Source organism: Dermacentor silvarum, chromosome 1, assembly GCF_013339745.2.
Source record: "Dermacentor silvarum isolate Dsil-2018 chromosome 1, BIME_Dsil_1.4, whole genome shotgun sequence".
NCBI classification, from domain to species: Eukaryota; Metazoa; Arthropoda; class Arachnida; order Ixodida; family Ixodidae; genus Dermacentor; species Dermacentor silvarum.
This window is the reverse complement of record NC_051154.1, coordinates 83,775,474-83,794,763: the sequence shown is the minus strand read 5'-3', so window position 1 is coordinate 83,794,763 and position 19,290 is coordinate 83,775,474. Positions and strand designations below refer to the sequence as shown.

General features: G+C 45.1%; 1 protein-coding gene across 2 annotated transcripts in view; it reads right to left on the bottom strand.

Annotated features, from left to right (window-relative positions):
• Positions 1 to 16,737, bottom strand: part of LOC119431718 (AFG3-like protein 2) — a 100,211-nt gene extending 83,474 nt beyond the window's left edge. Inside the window, exons 1-2 of one of the 2 annotated variants that reach the window (XM_037699200.2) lie at positions 16,420 to 16,737; positions 442 to 628 (exon numbers count right to left, since the gene is read on the bottom strand). In XM_037699200.2, coding sequence (XP_037555128.1) covers positions 442 to 628; positions 16,420 to 16,506 — 274 coding nt within the window. In that variant the 5' untranslated portion in view covers positions 16,507 to 16,737. The remainder of the gene's footprint in view (positions 1 to 441; positions 629 to 16,419) is intronic. The other variant, XM_037699193.2, reaches the window with a different exon arrangement.
• Positions 16,738 to 19,290: the final 2,553 nt, after the last annotated feature.

The window sequence follows — 19,290 nt, the reverse complement described above, 5'->3', positions numbered from 1 at the left end:
CGCACAAGAGAGGTCAGTGGAGAAGTGTGATAGTCAGCTGCTGCTTGCACGCAGGTGCGCAGCTACGCGCGGCGGTGAGAAAGACCAGTGTTGCTTGACGACGTATTCGACACGGGGACACAGGAGTTTTTTTTTTTTTTTAAACTGCCGCAGCAAACGAGTGCCGAACCTCACGAAAAGCAATATAGTCGGTGCGCAACGGTCGGTTTTTTTTTTTTTTTTTTTTTTTTTTGCTGTTGTTTCGGAGACTAATCTAGTTCGTTACATCTATTGGCAGGACAATTGCACTTCGTTAAAATGAGGCTTTAAATACATTACCTCTATGGGGATTTCAAGGGGAATTTCATTTACTTCGCTATATCCCATTTCATTATAATGAGGTTAGAGTTAATACTTTTAGAACATTCTGTTTTGTTTTAGGCTTCCTGCCATGTTTCTTGCCTTTTCCAGATGGCTTGTCCCCAGCCTGCTCGCCTGCTTCCTTCTGCTGGGTCTTCTTGGGCCCAGGAAAGTACTTCTCAAAGCCTTTTGGTGGTCTTTCACAAAGCAATTGCCACTGCTCCAGTAAAAAGTGCAGTGGTGGCAATGTAGGTGGAGCTCCATTTAAAGTCAAAATCCTTGTGCAGATCTGAAAATGAATTTGCCACATCTGTGAGCATTAAAAGAAAATTCCCAGACAAAACAGCTGCTTCCAGAAATTATGCAGCCAGGGACAAAAGTATTATTTAAAATAGTAGCTTCGTACTGCTTTTAAGTAGATGACATTTTTTTCCTTTCATGTACATGTTAACCCTTTCAGGCGATGTGTACACATGTTTAGTACCCCAAGGTTGTGCACCAACAGCAAAAGCATTGATGAAATTAATGATAATTAAAATGTGTCGCATACATCTTGAAACAATTCTGGTTGGAATTGTGCTGCAAGTTTGACTATAATGTGCGAAATGTTTTAGTAAAACGAGTGGGAAGGTAGTCAGTTGGGTATTTTGCTTTCAAGTGGCTGGATAGGTGCTTTTCAAGATTGCTAGACATGAAATAGTTTGTTTTCATAGTGAAATAGTTTGTTTTCATAGATGTTACTGTAGTGAATTTTTGCATGGAGCCCCCCCACATTCAGTAAACTTGACAAAACTCAACAAAGAATTGAAAATGTTTATTCTGCAGCTGCAAGCTTTTTGATGCTGAAGACGTAAGAAATGCGGTGCAAGTATGTTTCAAATAAACAGAATTAATTAGTGCCTGAAAGTGTACGTGGTTACATACTAGAGTAATTCAATATTTCCTGGTTGTCAACTAAAAACAGTTTCACAATGATGAAATCTCCTTAAAGATGCACAGCAAAGTGCCTGAAAAAACTTCTTGAGCAGCACTGTAGCACCACCAACATTTTGTGTACTGAAAGACTCCACACAGCAAGGCTATGATTGTATAAAAATGTACCGGGTGTTTCAACAAAGGCTTTAAAGAGCCCCTCAGCCCACCTCATGGAAAGTTTTTGTTACACTCTAGGAGTTTCAAAAGGCCATTCAGGGATAAATGTACCAAGAACACTTTTTTAAAAAACAAGATTCAACACACAACTGTTCTTTGGTTACAAAACAAAAATTCGAGGACACCTAAGCGCTTACGGTTTGTGAATGCGAAAGCATTAATGTCGAACTGAAGATCGCTGAACAGTCCTTCGAGTTTTGCATTACTAGTAATGTACAGCTGCAGCGAGAAAAGATTAGCACAAGTGACTTATGACCGGAGCAGGAAAAGTGCGGTACGTGGCGCTCTTGTTCCCATGCACAATGGTATCTAAAGTGCCAGATTATTTATGTGTTAAAGAGGGAGTGCCTGGCACTCTCGTTTTAGGCGTGCTATAGGGAACAACAGCGTCGCGCACCGCAATTTATCTGCTCAGGTGATCGGTCACTTGTGCTAATATTTCCGTTGCAGCTGTACCATAGCGGTACGTGCTGCCCGAGCCAGCAAGCAGCAGCAGCCTGTGATGCCAACAGCGCATGCAACTGACATCCTGTATGATGAGAGACCGAGGAAGCAGCAGTGGCCACCAAGGCCAGCACGCGTGCACCGCAGCTAAGCCCAGTGGAGGTGAGAGAAAGAGATACGGACCACGTGCCAGCTTGCGACAGTGAGGGTGACGTGGCGTCGCGGCGATGTCCTCTCCCCTCACGCAACACTTGGTGTGCTACAGCAGCAGCAGGTGTTGCCTTAGGCCCGCTCTGCTCTGTCGAGACGCGCTCATGACGTGGCATCGCAGCCAATGGGAACTCCTTCGAGACGCACTCGTGACGTGGTGTTGCAGCCAATGGGAATTCACCTGCCATTTCACTGCTACAGATGACCGATGCCGGCCTTTTCGCTCAATGGGCCATTTCACGCTTTTGCATCGAAAGGGTTAGTTTTTCCAATGCTCGTGCCATACAATGAAGAAGTTCTTCTACTTTGTGAGCCAAAGGTTGCATTTCTGGCAGTTAAGACTTTGTTAGATTATGCACTCCAGATTACATCTTGCAGTACCGCAACTTCTACATCTTCACTGGTTGGTGTTGAAGATCATTTCAATCGAGACTTAACAACTGCTGGAGGAGCTCCATTTTGAACAACTGGCAGAAGTTGAAATGCCCTGTTCTGCATGTTGGATGTTCCGTTGAGTAGACCTTTTGAAGCGTGCTAATAAAACCAGTTAGAGACGAAACCAAAACTTACCGTCTGACAACTGCTGACATTTATTTCTAATTATCACCCTTCAGCGATGTGGCATCTCAAATCTGACAAAGTAATGTTCTCTGATTGACTGCTAGTGCTCAATCACAAAAATTTGATGTTGATGCGCAGCAATCACTAGGCGCACACTTTCTTTTTCTTTTTTTTTCAGAAGTGGCGAAACATGAATTTTCGCTACAACACACATACCTTAGTTTACTAAAAGTTGCATCAAAAAACATATTTTACCACAGTAAGAAAACAGATACTGATTCTTAAAGCCCTTTTCTTGGGAGACATAATATGTATTGCTATGTATCTGAGAAACTATTTCAACATGCTGAAATCAGTGATCGTAGTCATCAGCCACCAGTGATCGATTTGTATAAGCACAGTAACAAAAGATTTAAAACTTTCACTGTTTACACAAACATCATCTCACAGCCCTGTGAGGGACACTAAAGAGCAACACTAAATCAATTTAGACTCGAAAGCCTTACCTCAAAAGTAAGGAGTGCAAATAAAAGTTTGAATGTGAACTATGAATAGCCCTTATTCAATTTGCAATCAATTACCAAATTCACTATTCACAGTTGTTGAATATTTGTTTCTGTTTGAATATAAGGAACAACAGCAGTTATAGGAGTCTACAGGGAGAATGACAGATGTAAGTGGTGACCGTTATGAATGATTCTGCTGCAGAGGAGCAGCTGCAGTTGCTGCGCAGAGGCACCAGTTGTTCGACAAACTCATCGAGTAGCTATAACTTCTGCTAAAAAATATTGAGTCACTCAATAAGAATGCCTTGCCTTTATGCACCTTACAACATTTTTTTTTTTTTTTTAGGCAAAACAATTTACTATTTGAACAATCTCACTGTGTTTGCATCCCTTGCTGCACCATTACATTTTGCTTTTTCAATGACCACAGCACTCCCCTGCATCTGGCGACATGCTGTTCCGGTGTTTCATTACTGTCATTGTGTTGGTGCACCGGATACAATCTACAAGCTCCTCAGTTGACCAGAAGGTCAATTTTGAATGGCATTACATGTAGCAAATGATGTAAACAAGCCTTTTCTTTCTTTTCTCAAATGCCCCCCCCCCCCATTCTTTATATTTGTTTAGAATTGAGAAAATAGAAAATAATCTATATTCAACTCAATATTTGAAGGGATTTTTTTCTTCTAATACTCATATTCAATTTGATCTCAAACTTTCACTAATCGAACACCTGTACTCAAAAGCTTATTTTCATCGATTTGGCTTAGAAAAAGGTAACACTGAAGAAAATTAAAGTAAAACATCCTTTTCATGAATTCTACACCAAAATCTCAGCATTGGTACAGTCAGTGTGATATAACAGACTTGAAGTTATTTTCTTGCATTTAGGCTATTTTGGCCCAGGAAGAGTTCTCTTAAATTGCTAAGATTAGTCCTTGGTTCCTCTGGATGCAATGTAGCCCCTCTTTGCCAGTAAACAATGAACTTGACTCACGCAGGTGCTGTCAAAATCCATGACACCATGGTGAGCTATTGCAAAAAATTCAAGGCAGTGTTGCCACCCATCTTTCGATTTTGCATCTTTTCTGGCCTAATTAAGCCCCCTCTTACGGAGGAAGGGTAATAGGTACTCCCTGCAATATGCTTGAGCATGTAATAGCAGAACAATTATTAACATTTTTGGAATCTAACTTATATTTAATCGGTTTCAATGTAGTTCTCGAAAAAGTAATCTGCAAAACTTGCCTATCCTTTAACCATAAAGTTTTTCTAGCTTCAGCTAATGAAACACTAGTTGACTGCATATTTCTAGACTTAGCAAAAGCCTTTGACAAAGCATCCCCATCAGCTCTATAAAAGCAAATTAAACACTGACTAAAACATCCTCATGCTTCCTGTGCCCCCCCAGTTGACTTCGGCTCTACTCAAGACTCAGCACAAGTCATTAATCACCTTGCAGGCAACATTAAACTCATCCATAAAGTGGTTTGCCAATGAATGTCATCTTTCATTGAATAACAAATGAAAATTATCACTCTCTTTCTCAAGCCAATCAAAATGTATCTAACCGAAGTAGTAGGTGGCTAATGACCCTCAACATAGTAGCCAGGCAACCTCGCACTTTCCCAAGTCTTCTAAACTTATCGACTATACTGTGAATGAAACCAAATTAGAGTATTTTAGCACTTTCAACTTTCTTAGCATTTACATATCCAATGATCTGTCAGGATATTTACACATAACCAACAAAAAACCCGCATGGGTTTCCTTTGTAGCAATTGCTACAATTGGGTGAATGTCTCATTTTCCCTTTAATTCTCTCCACCCTAGCAGGTTTCCGCTGAACTATTACGTCAAAACACTTGCCTTTGCTTCAAGTTGTTGACAAATTCGACTTCGCCCTGCCATCTGCAAGCCGCCTGGTTAGCTCAGATGGTAGAGCAGCTGCCCCGGAAAGGCAGTGGTCCCGGTTTGAGTCCCGGACCAGGACGAATTTTTCTTCAACTACGAGGCTTTTCTTTCGAGGAACCCGCATGGGTTTCCTTTGTAGCAATTGCTACGATTGGGTGGACGTCTCATTTTCCCTTTAATTACTTCTCTCCACCTAGCGGGTTTCCTCTGAACTAATATGTCAACCAACATCGCTAATAACTCTAATCACCACCCTAGGTTATATGTACCAAAACTTTCGTCAAGCACCCACATTCCACTATATTTATGCTCCATCAAATGTCAATATGCCGAAAACTTGTGTATGCTTCAGCCATTTCGATCCCAGGTCCAACCACATTGACCCTTAGACTATGTTCAGAAATGAACAGCTCATTTTATGCTGAATACATGTTCCCACTGATAGTGTCACCTTGATAAAACCCATTTATGGCTTTCCAGACTTGATAATGAGAAAAATGTCTTTTGTCACTTTCTCATGGCATTTTCTTTCACAATCAAACACTTTGATGTGAATACATATCACACCCTTTGCATATGTAATCTACATTGACCACTCAAATATTTATTCGCTTTTTTTTCTGCCACACTGATCCAATTTTACATTATTTTTTCCGCCTCCACCCCTTCGAGGTTGCCATAAAAGAAGGAATATTGTTCATGTCTGGAGCCCTTGCTTTTTGATGTAGCTTTTTACTTAATTTGTTTTTGCTTCCAACATTATTTTTACCTACTCATCTGTAATACCTTGAAGGCATACTAATAAGCAAAACAAACTTGTGTTAGAAGGGTCTTTGAATGCTTTGTAATCCAAAATTGCAAACAATTGCTGTGGCAACAGGGCCACCATGGGTCACAATCATCAACCGTGTCTAAGTGGCATGCTCTAACAACTAGCTGGCTTCCTAAGTAATCACGGAACAGATGAAATGAGAATATGTTCGTAAAACTTCTTTGTTCACCAGTAAACAAGTTTTGTTCTTTATATACAATCACTTCTTGCAAGAGCTAATGCCTTAGATCATTTTACATTCAAAACTCTACTGCATAAATAACCATTTGAAGCATAACTGGTAGCAGTCATCAAAGTATTATGGTATCCCTTTAACGACTAAAATATTTAGTTGTGCCCCAAACATCAACAAAAGTACCCATCAGCTACACTCAGGTTCGTAATGCTTGTACATATGCTATACAATAAAAAAAAAAAAAAAACTCCGGCAAATGATCCGATCAAGTCCACTAGAAAGGCAGTAAACATAGCTATAAAAAATTCCTTTTACATCCACAGAGTGGCACTCATATAACATTAAAAAGGGGCCTGCAAAAGTGCTCATACCTGTTACTTCAGTGAACTTAATGCACTGCTTATCTGTTGACGGGCAATTCAGTAATTCTACTGAAGCTTTATACATGAACCCAAACATATCCTTATAGGGTGTATGCACTGAAACTGGGCCACGACGTGGCACTGCGGTGCCTTGACCAAAATTGGCACCAGTCGACTATATGACTATTAGCAGTTGCTACACAGCAGACAACAATGCACTCTGCCCAGTGTTGTAATGCAACGAACTATTTTATTGCATGTGGTTCCGCTACTGCATTACAACTGGTGTTATTTTCGCAGGATTGTGTAGGTGTGAGCTTAGCATAAATATATCTATCAATCTCCAAGTATGTGCTTGCATGAGGTCATTTAATTGCAGTGGTATATTGTTTCACGATTGTTCCAACAAGTCAAGAAACAAGCACAAAGATGTCAGCATTCAAGAAGAGTTTCTACGACACGCCTACGTAGTTGAATGTGTGAACAAGCCTCCGATTCTGGCTGTGCAGGTGCAGAGCTCTTACATTGAACTCCATTGGGCTTCAGCAACAGCCCATATTCCTGCAACGATTCTTCATAAATGCACCAGGATAGCTTTTACAACTGAAGATGAACAGCTTATCTGTACTGCATTCCACAGGCAAGTGTAAAAGCCAGTGCATGTTAGCGATTTTGGTGACAATTTAGGTGATGCAGGCCTGAAATGGCAAATGATGAAGCTAGGCTCTCGCTAATCACTGTTTGTTTTGCCCTGCTGATCGCTCGGTTATGGATGACTAGAAAAAGTTGCAGGCAAAACGGAGCTGTTCATATTTTCCAACGACGACGATGTTTCCATCACAGAGAAAGAAATTTCACCTTCAGTGATTCAGAAGGTGATCAAACTCGTGCAGTTGTGTGCTTAAAGGATTGTACCTGCAACGCTAAGTGCAGCTCAGCGTTGTACTCCATTCACCTTTCATGTGCAGAGAACTATGTTGCATGATTTTGCATTTTTTAAAAGGTTGTATCCCAGACAAGCTGCACCCAGTCAACTTGAATGCGAAACGACCACAACAACGGCACATCCCGTTTATTTGGCTTGGTGGCGAAGCGAGGGCTGCTTCCCACTGCTAGCATGAGCATTGTGCACAATTGTGGCTGTGTACTTGTTAGGGTTTATGAGTCGGTGTAGGGCAAACTAAATGCTGAACTAATTTTTTCATCTTCTGTAAAGGCTACCCTCATGCATTCAGGAAGAAGTCGTTTCGAGCATACAGGCTGCTGCTGAAGCCCAATACAGTTCTATGTAAGCACCCTGTACCTGCACAGCCGAAACCGCAGAGGTTTGTTTACAGATTCGGCTATGTTGGCAGTCATAGAAAGCCGCTTTCAAATGCTGACATCGTTGCACATGTTTCTAGACCTGTTAGAACAACCCTGAGCCATACCACTGCAAGTGCGCCCTGCCAAGTAAGCACATATACTCGGATATCGAATAATATTGTTACGAAGAGTTGTGAAGAAATGGGTTTATTTTACAGGAGATGGACGATGATCGGAGCGTGATTGTAGTGCAGTCCGGCCTCTCAAGCTCTTCGTTCTCTTCGTCTTCCTTCCTCTCTTTTTGTACCTGCCTTTCGTATCCGTTACATTTCCCCCCAAGCAGACGAAGCCCGTGGGGCGAGTCAGGATGGACAAGCAGGGTAGAAAGGCTTCAGGCGAGCAATATGAGTCAGCTGAGTTCTGCTTGATCGCCGACCATTGCACAGGAGGCGAGCTATTACGTAAGTGAGTTCGCTCAGGCGGTCCACAACTACAAATGGGCCTGAATATTGTGACAAAAGCTTTTGGCACAATCCACGCTTGCGTTGCGGTGTCCAAAGAAATACCAAGTCACCTTTTTCAAACGATATTTGTACGTGACGGTCGTCGTATCGCTCTTTCGAACGACTTTGCGAGGCCAGAGTACGAAGACGAGCTATTCGACGGGCTTCTTCGGCGAGACACAAAGTCTTCGATACAGAATCGTCATTGTGCAGAACGAAGGGTAAGAAAGTGTCCAGAGGGCTTCGCGGTAACCTTGCATACAGGAGATAAAATGGGCTATAGTTCGTGGTTTCGTGTTTCGCCGTGTTGTATGCGTAAGTGATGAAGGGTAGCACGTCGTCCCAGTTCTTATGATTGAAAGAGACGTACATGGCAAGCATGTTGGTCAGCGTTCTGTTTGTCCTTTCAACGAGACCATTGGTCTGTGGATGATACGGCGTGGAATGACGGAACTGTGAAGTGCACAAACGAAGTAACTCTTCAATGGCATCAGCAGTGAACTGGCGACCACGGTCGCTGATGATGACACGTGGTGGGTCATGACGAAGGACCACGGAACGCAGCAGGAAGACCGCCACGCAAGCAGCAGTGGAAGATGGTATGGCTGCAGTTTCTGCATACCGTGTAACATGGTCTACGCAGACAATTATCCAACGGTTCTTGTTGTTGGATAGCGGGAATGGACCCAAAAGGTCAATGCCTACTTGCTCGAACGGCGTACTAGGCGGTGTCAATGGACGAAGGGGACCCGGGGCTGCGGTGGTCGGTCGCTTGTGACGTTGGCACGTTTCACAACTAACGACATAGCGCTTGGTTGTTGCGTACATCTGCGTACAAAGCGCTCCTGCGTGCGGTGTAGCGTTCGTACGAAGCCGAAATGTCCGGATGTCACATCATCATGCATGGCGCGTAGAACGTCGGAGCGGAGACTCTCGGGGACAACAAGCAGAAAATGCACTCCATGCCTGGAGTAATTAGTTTTGTAGAGCAACTCATCACGGACAGTAAAGCGACCGCTGCCTTGAGAAGTACGGGCGGCAACAAAAAGCGGATCGAGGGTAAGATCATTCCGTTGTTCTCGCTGAAAGTCTGCTGCGTCAGGGAACGTACAAGTAACAGCAGCGAGACAGTCGTCGAAATTCTCAGCATCGCAGTCGGTAGTTGCAAGAGGAATCCGAGAGAGGCAGTCTGCGTCAGCAGACTGCCTCTCTTGTACGATACCACAAAGTCGTATTCCTGGAGGCGCAGCGCCCAACGTGCGAGGCGACCAGAGGGATCACGCAAACCGACCAGCCAGCATAAAGAATGATGGTCGGTGACAACCTTGAATGGTCTACCGTAAAGATAACACCGAAACTTCTGTACAGCGAAAACAGCTGCCAGGCATTCTTTTTCCGTAAACGTATAATTGCGTTCAGATTTGCTCAGGCAACGGCTGGCATATGCGACAACATGTTCTGCGCCACTGTGACGTTGTACAAGCACCGCTCCCATACCGATTCCACTAGCATCGGTGTGAACTTCAGTCAGGCAAGATGGATCGAAGTGACGCAAGAGGGGTGCTGACGTTAGTATAAACTTCAATTGAGAGAATGAAGCGTCACACTCTGGTGTCCAATTGAAGGCCGCATCTTGTCGCAAAATACTTGTCAATGGGTAAACGATGTCGGCAAACCGGGGAACGAAACGACGGAAATACAAACATAGGCCAATGAATGAGCGAAGTTCTCGTGCTGACTGCGGTGGCTTGAAAAAGCTCACCGCTTCAATTTTACAAGGATCGGGTCTGACGCCATCCTTGTCGACTAAGTGTCCCAGGACCAGTGTTTGGCGTTCGCCAAACCGACATTTTTTTTAGTTTAGAACCAGTCCAGCTTTTTCGATACAGTCGAGAACAAGGCTGAGGCGTTCGCTATGTTCTTCAAACGTGCGGCCAAATATTACATCATCGAGGTAACACATGCATATCTCCCACTTTAGACCACGTAGTACTGTGTCCATGAATCTTTCTAAGGTTGCAGGAGCATTGCAAAGGCCAAAAGGCATAACATTAAATTCGAATAGGCCATCTGGAGTCACGAAAGCGGTCTTTTCCTTGTCGGCAGGGTCCATAGGTATTTGCCAATACCCCGATAGCAAATCAAGTGTTGAGAAGTACGAAGCAGCGTGTAAGCAATCAATAACGTCATCGATTCGTGGTAGCGGATAGACATCCTTCTTCGTCACTGCGTTTAGACATCTGTAATCCACGCAGAATCTCCAGGAGCCATCTTTCTTTCGGACCAGGATTACTGGGGCTGCCCATGGACTAGACGATTCTTCATCATTTCCTTGACTTGCTCTGCAATAACTTTGCGCTCGGAGGATGACACTCGGTAGGGCTTCTGGCGGATGGGGTGTGCTGAGCCGGTATCTATTCGGTGACGAGCGCAGGATGACAGTAAATGAATGGGTGCATCTCCATGCGCGAAGTCGAATGCAGCCTCATACCTGGCAAGGACCTGCACCAGTGCTTGCCGTTCCGATGTAGAGAGAGCCTTGCTGATCATGCCAAGCATTAGCTTTTCAGAATGGCGATTATCGCAAGGAGAGCAAGCTGTAGAGACGTCCGCAGTTAGTGCCGCTATCGAGCTACATGCGGCTTCATCGAATATAGCGATTTTCATACCGCGAGGGAGGACAACCGGCGTGGATGAACAGTTCAGCGCCCACAATGTGGCGATTCCTTTCGTCATGCACACCACAGAGCAAGGCACAAGTATACTTTTTTTAGCACAGTTTATGCGGAGAGGCCTAACTACAAGGTCAACACAATCACCGTTAACAGTAGTTGCAAAAACACGAACGGGCTTCAGGCACCATGATGGTGCAATCACTTCATCAAGAACACTGAGTGTGTCTGTGTCTCTGTCTTCGCCACGCGAGCTTTGTTCGGGATGTACGGATATAAATAACTTGTTCAATATACATGAATGACATGGATCCCGGCCCACGCGGGCACTGTCCACCCACACCTCCCCAACCTCAACGAGGTCACCCACTCCATTGCTCGAGGACTAGTCAACCGCGCCGGAGACACTGGAGACGAGTTGGACACCAGGGACAGTCTGACTACTTACAACGATCTCGTTAAGGCATTTTACCTTAGTCGCCGAACCTTCCCCCCACCTCACCCCAAGTTCAGCCGGGCGCAGGCTACCACCCTGCGTCTGCTACAAACAAATACGTACCCTTCACCCGCCCGCCTCCACCTTATATTCAATGAAGTTTACAATACCCCCAACTGCCGGTGCTGTGGCACTCACCCGGCTACGCTTCCGCATATGCTGTGGGAGTGCCCAGCACAGTACACACACATTAACACCATGACCCTCTCGTCGAGGTTGCGCAAGGCTCTGCGGAGCTCCGCCCTCGACGACCAAACCTGGGCGACCCAGCACGCCCGTGAGGCGGCGGCAAGGCAAGCCCTCGACGTCCCCTCATGGGAGGCTTAGGCCCGGCCATCTTAAAGTGCTGGTTGCGCAATAAATGTTTATTCCTCCTCCTTCAACGATATTTCGCCACAACCACAGTCCACGGAGGCACCGCATTGTTTAAGAAAATCTATACCAAGAATAACATCGTGCGAACAACGAGAAAGAAACAAGGAATTCTGACACAAACACTTCCCCCCCCCCCCCAGCCAACAAAACACTCACAGCACAAACACCAAGGGGATGAAGCCACTCGCCGCCTACTCCACGAAAGGTAATACCGTCGTTCCAAGAAAACATAACTTTGTGGCCTAGACAGTTTTTGAAAGCGAGGCTCATCACAGACACAGTTGCCCCAGTATCAACTAACGCCATGGTCGGTATTCCGTCAATAAACACATTCACTTTGTTTTTGTGCATCACAAAAGACAGAGGTATTTCTTGCAAAGTCCGTCCGGCAACCTCACCTCCATTGGCCGCGGATGCTAGTTTCCCGGCGGTGGTGAGGAAGAACGGCGCCGAGGGGACGGTTACTTGGTGGCGTCAAACTGCGCTCAGATGCTTGCGAATCGCTGCGTCTGGTCGCGTTCGAGAAGCAGTCCATTGGAAGCATATCGGTCGTCCGAAAGTCATATGAAGTACGGGTTCCGGGTGGCGAGAACATCGGTGGTGTCCTTCGTGATTGACGGCCTTGGCGACAATACCGAGCTATATGGCCTGTGGAACCGCAGTTGTAGCACACAGGAGGGTCATGGTTGACAGAATCTTCCTCGAAGCAAATGCTAGCCTGCTGCGGGCGGCGAGAAAGTTCGTTGTCATGTGGATAACGTGTCTCTGCTGCTCGCTGAAATCCGTTATATCGGTTATACGCCACGTCGTGGTAGTAGGGTCAGTGCTGTTCTTGGCACGGCCTCACAGAAGTCACAGGGCCTCGGGGGTAAAAACGCGGCTGTTCTCATTGTGGCTGAGCGTCATAAGTAGGGCCTCTTTCGTAGAGACGTGGCTGCTGTCGGGGCGCGAGTTCATAATACTCAATGCCCCTCGCCGCAGGATACGGGGAGAAGGATGCCACGTTTGGCTCGAAATCTGGTGGTAGGCAGAGGCTATGAGTGCCTGGGTGTGTCACTTGCGCGTGCAGGCTGAGTTCTTCCCGAACTATTTGTCGGATCGTTGATGCAAGATCGAGGGGCTGGTTGCTCTCTATGCTTGCAACTGTCGTCACATTGGCTAGCCTGCCAAACTTCGGCGTGATGCGCCTCGTCTTCAGTTGCTCAAAAGTGCGACAGTGCCGAATGATGTCGGCGACGGAAGCCAGGGTGTCTTTTGCAATGAGGAAACTGTAAACATCCTCAGCAATTCATTTTAGGATGTGCCCGACTTTGTCTTCTTCAGACATTCCAGCATCTACCATCCCACACAGTTTTATTATTGCCTCAATGTAGGTCGTGCAGGTTTCGCCTGGCACTTGCACCCGTTGCAGTAGCGTCTGTTCTGCCCTTTTCTTTTTCGTCACAGAGTCGCCGAATCGTTCTTTGATTTCCGAAACAAATCTGCCTCATGTTGTTAACGTTTCCTCGTGATTATCGAACCACACCAACGCAGTATCTGTCAGAAAGAGCACGACGTTCGAAAGCTGAGAAGCGCTGTTCCACTTGTTGGCGGCACTCACCCGGTGATAATGGATGAGCCATTCCTCGACGTCTTCGTCCGGTCTTCCAGCGAAGGGACGTGCATCTCTTAGTTGCTGAACGGAAATGGTCGGCGCAGCAGTTGGAATGGTCGGCACAGCAGTTGGAATGGGCCGTTGTTCGTCTGCGTCGTAGGACATATTCAACTCCGGTGTATTCGGTGGGAGTCCAGCAAGGCGACGGCTCCGTCGAAGAACTTGTGGTTCAGCCTCCGTCTTCGGGTGTCGATTACCCAGCACCTCCACCACAACTGTTACGAAGAGTTATGAAGAAATGGGTTTATTTTACAGGAGATGGACGATGATCGGAGCGTGATCGTAGTGCAGTCCAGCCTTTCAAGCTCTTCGTCTTCCTTCCTCTCTTTTTGTACCTGCCTTTCGTATCCGTTACAATATATTGAGACTGATCTCACACCTGCACCACCATGCTCACTATTCCACATTCACACAGCACATCAAGCGAAACATTTAGGACTGGCTGTCTTACAGCAGAAAAACCACGCACGTGACATGCAATAAAATATGGGACCCTTATGGGAGCACTTGTATGCTGCGAAGCAACACAAATATGACTATCAGCGCCGGTTTCAGTCAAGGCACCGCAGCACTGCGTTGCAGCCGAGTTTCAGTGCATACACCCTATTTCATACTACATCACCTCTCATCACAGATCAGAACCAAGCAGATTTACCCACTACTGAATAAACTAAGTCATGCCATTTCAGTGCTAGTTTCACACTCGTGCAGAGGGAGCCTTGAATTTCCTTGATGAAGCTTTCAATACCTATTTCTTCCAAGTTCACGACACGCCACACACTGTGTTTGCATGAAGTGTGCCCTCACGCAAAACAAATGGGAGATGTGGATGCTGCCGTGTTTCACTCATTAACCCTTTCAAGCGCCAATTAACTATGTCCTGTGAAAATTTAGTTTTACAACACTTTTTGTATCTTTAGAATCACGAAAAGTGCAGTGCTGTAGAAGACATTAAAAATGTTTGATTTTTCATTGAGTTTTGTCAATTTTGCAGAATGGGGACTCCATGTGAGAACTCTCTACACGAACATCAGATACCGAGAACACCAACTATTTCATGGTTACCATAGTTAGAAAGCACCCGTCCAGCCACTTCGAATGTAAGCTCGATGCAAAACAATGTGAAAAACAATGAAAGAAGGGAACCTGGTGCCCAGGATGACATACACCCACAGAAAACACCCAGCCGTCTACCTTCCAACTTCTTTTACTAAAACATTTGGCACATATCATTCAAACTTACAGCACAATTCCAATCAGAAGTGTTTCAAGACATATGCGACACATTTAAAATATCATTATTTTCATCAGTGCCTTTGATTTTGATGCCCTATCTTGGTGTGCACAATGGTGCACACATTGCCTCTAGGGGTTAAAGAAATAACGAAGTCCAGCACATTTATAGCTAATCGAGAAAGTGCAGGCAAATCGAACAGTTCCTCCCTTTGTCCTTGTCCTGCCACAGCTAATAACGGTGGCTAGTCATTACAGCAAATGCGGTAAGTGGTCCATTTTACGTAGTGTGCAGACGCTGGTGATTTTTGTTCCTGTTTGAAAGTTTACAATGACTTAATCCTACTGTCACAAATACTTGTGAATGCCATGACGTTGTTAAGCCCAAACCGCATGAGAGCGATTTTGTGCGCGACGGCGACGAGCGACGGCTTTGAGCGACGAAACGGGCCGTCGCGCGAACAGATCGCTCGTTCTTTTCGCTCAATCGCTCGGTTCTAGAAATCTAGAATTCGTCACTCGTCGCCCGGAAGTGCTATGAGCGACTAGCCAATAGCGCGAAGCCGGAACTGGATATACATCAGTCAAGTACTACCGATTGTCGCACGGAACGAGCAAACGACTAGATTTTGATACATGCAAGGATAATAACGTAGTGCAAGACCTTCAGAAATATTTATGCTGCTCTTTACACTAAAACTCATCAACTTAAATTAATAAAGCAAGCGTCACGTCAGTTTCGGCGAGTATTTGCTGCCCTCATACCGGCAACACCGGGGAGACGTCACTCAAAGTCGTCGCTCGCATGCGGTACGATTTGTAGGCGACGAGCGACCGCGACAGCCATCTCCATCGCATCGCTTGTCGCTGTCGCGCGCAAGATCGCGTGCATGCGGTTTATACTTTACTGGTTTCTATTCATGAAAGAAAGCAGAATAGGCTGTAGCATACGCGAAGCACAAATTCCATGGGCACCTAGCGTCGGGATACGCACCACTGTTCAAAACCATACATGATACAGTGAAAGAATTGATGGAGGAGAAACAACGCGCGTTTCATTAACGGCTCATGGAGCGCGGTTTCTGCGAAAAATAAATGAAATAATGAAAATTGTCGCGCAATGGGTACTTGTGACGAGAAAAAGCGCGAATCACCGTACTGCTCACACATTATTACAGACTCCAACTCTGATTTGTATCACGCGTGCCAAGGCACTGTGGAAATTGCGTTTTGCAGTAAAATTGTGAATCCGATAGTACATGCCACAAAGTTAGGCTTTCAGTATTTATAAGGGCACAGCATGACAAAGCCATTTATTTTAGTTATCCAATAGACTTATTTTCCTAATCGGATTCACCCTAACAAGCCAAACGGGAGCTGTGTGCTTTGCAGTGCAGATGTTTCTAAATCTATATATGCAGCAAGATACCCTTCAACTGGCTTTAGTGCATACGAACGTTACCTAAAAAGTATGAAAGCACTTATGCTCAGCACCTACGTGTGTATTTTGCCCTTCTTTAAATGTGCGGCAAACACGCCGGTAAAGTATTCGGCAAATCAATTAAACAGTCGTAAATTATTATGCAAGGTCATAAAACAAGCATAGTGGACAGGCATTTTGCCGATCGAGAGCTATATCTACGACAGCACATCAACAAGAGCAACGGGTAATTTTTGGGAACTAACCTCATTTCGAGACAATCTTGATCCGTGCCACGACCTGAGGAGACTTCTTTCAAGTCGCCTTCCCATCTGAAGATACCTGCTCGCCATCGTGACTAGTGTAGACTTCACGTGAACGTCGACGATCGCAACAGCGTGCTCTTGCTTCTTTCAACGATTTTTTTTTTTTCACTTTATAAACATCTCGTAGTACAGTTCCGAACAACACAATCTAAATTGTTTCCAATCAGAAGTGTATTGCATCAGGGAAACCACGCCAGTTGCACCAGACTACGAAACGCTACATGCTTTAACAAGCAGCAGAACGCTGCACACCAGCAGAAACTAATCCTCTGTTTTCCCAATTTGTATGCTAGAGGACGCGGCCAGCTGTCCAAAAAAATATAGTGCGACACAATTTGTAGTAACAAAACAATTAAATAATTTAATAAGTCATCTTAGTTGAGACTATGGTGATGGCGGTGTTTACATGCCAACCTTTACCGGTGACGAGATGACCTTCTTTAAAGTAATAAATTCCAGTCTCGAAGGCCGTGCTTTTGCGATGGTTGTACATACCGGCGTCGCACGTGACCAAAGAAATCAAGAGAAAAAAAATCAGAGACGTCACGGTCACCATGTGGGCCAAGAGTTCTGGTTTCAGATTTGGTTAGAGTGTACTAGAGTGTACTACTCACTCTACATTTGGTTTATCTTGGTACATTGGCTTAAATAAAGTACACGAGCTCAATTTTGACCAGAGCGAAGAAAACGAGACGAAAGACGCGGAACACGAAGAAACACACACGAAGAAACACAGACGAGTTATGTGTTTCTTCGTGTTCCGCGTCTTTCGTCTCGTTTTCTTCGGGCTGGTCAAAGTTTGCTTCAAGATCATTTCATCCCTGTCGAAATGCGGCTGCCGCGATTGGGATCGAACCCGCGACCTCGAGCTGAGCAGCTCACGCCACGCACTCTAAGAAACGTTTCTACTATTTGGGGCGTATATCTTGTCCCCAAACATTAATCGTTATATCTGTCTTGCTTGCGTTTCCTCGCTTGAAAATTCAGCGCCCGCTGCTTGTCAAGAGTGCAATGTCACTCCGATAACACACGTGCCGTTCGTGTTCTAAACGTACCAAGCAGTTGCGCAGCGTTAAAGAAAGGATAGCATGAAGTGCTTCCTTCCTCCATGAAGAACTCTATGCCATGAAGGAAAGGCACGCTAGATGACAATTATTGTTTGGGGGCAAGTTAAGCCCCTTATATGGTACAAACTTAGAGTTTAGTACAGCAGTAGAATACTTCCAATTATTATTGCGAGCGCAATTATTTGCGGGCGTCTCGTCTTCTAGCCCGGCCGTTGCTGCTCATGGCGCGGCTGAGTGCGGCTAGTGCGGCTCCGCGCATTAGCCGCACTCAGCCGCGCCATCTACGGCACGTACAATGGCATCAAAGTTTTGGATGTCCATTGAACATCAATTTAGTTCATTCATCAGACGTACATCTGACATAATTTTGAATGTCCATAGAACGTCTCTAAAAACAGCACTTCAGACGTACATTGCACAAAGTTTTAGATGTCCATGGAACTTCCATAAAGTTTGTACTTTAGAAGTGCATTGTAGGCCCCCCAGAGCTTTCGCATTGTATACGCCCTTCTGTGATTTTGACGTGGACGATGCTGCGCAGTTGGTGCCTGTAGTTATATAGTGCGACGGTCGTGCAGTATCATCATGTGAACATGTAATGGATGTCCATAGGACGTCCCATTTTTTTGCTGGGCATCGATTGATTGTTGGTACTTCAATTGTCCTTATGCTTGGTCCACCACTGGGCTTGCACCAAACCCAGGAAATAAAGGAAGCCATGGCCCCAACTGCCCTTCTCATCCGACGAAAAGGTCCATAGAGGCAAGCTTGCAGGGATTACAAGACATGCTGGAAGATGCAGTTGGCTTCTAAAGTGCTTATATGATAATGTAGTCAGGGCAGCAATGCCAATTTTCATCAGGACGGTGCAGTAGATCTCATCAGGCAAAGCTTGGCACAGTTGGTGCTAGAGAGAAATCACTGATAATACTTAAAAGTCGCCTCATCAAGTGTGGGCATTGCAAACATACAAGTGAAGTAAGTAGATCACATAGTGACTTTGTCTACAGTGTATCAGATCAATGTACGCTGTGAAAACAGCTGAAAATTCAAATGAAAGCCTGTGCATTCTTCTTGGAGGAACCACTCTCCCCACCCGCCAAGACAATGTCACAGCTTTGCCTCCATGTTACGTACACTGCCTGCACACAAGACCATGACTGGAAATGTGCTGTACAGCAAGACGAAAGATAGAGAAAAAAGGAGGCGGGGGTTGTGACATCACAGGGGCCAGCACCTCTTATATGGGAGAAGGCAAGGAAGGAATTGAGGTAATGAGAGAGAGAACCTCTGCCGTGGAGAGGGTAGCTCACCTCTTAATTCACACCATCGTCTCGCAACATTTAATTTGCTTCCATCTCCACTATTACTAAGCCCATTTCAGAAATCCTTTCATAATGCTCCTTGGACAGCGCTTTACAATTAAGATCCATTGTATAAGCAAAATTTCCAACATGGCCTAGTGAGGGCCCTTAAGCAGGTGTCAATTCTGATATGTGAGTGGGAGGTAAGAACAAACTTTTCTGGTAAGGCATAGTACAGAAGCCCTGCATTTTAATTTTAACATTAACTCTTTCCTTACCACTAGAAATGGGCTCATTTTTGGTGCTTCATTGTTTTAACGTTCTATTTCAAGACGCATTAGTCGCAACTTATACTGCGATACATAAAATTGTAACCCGAACTTCTACAAGCTAAACCATGCAAAAAAAAAAAAAAAAATTGTGCTGATTTGGTGCCGTGG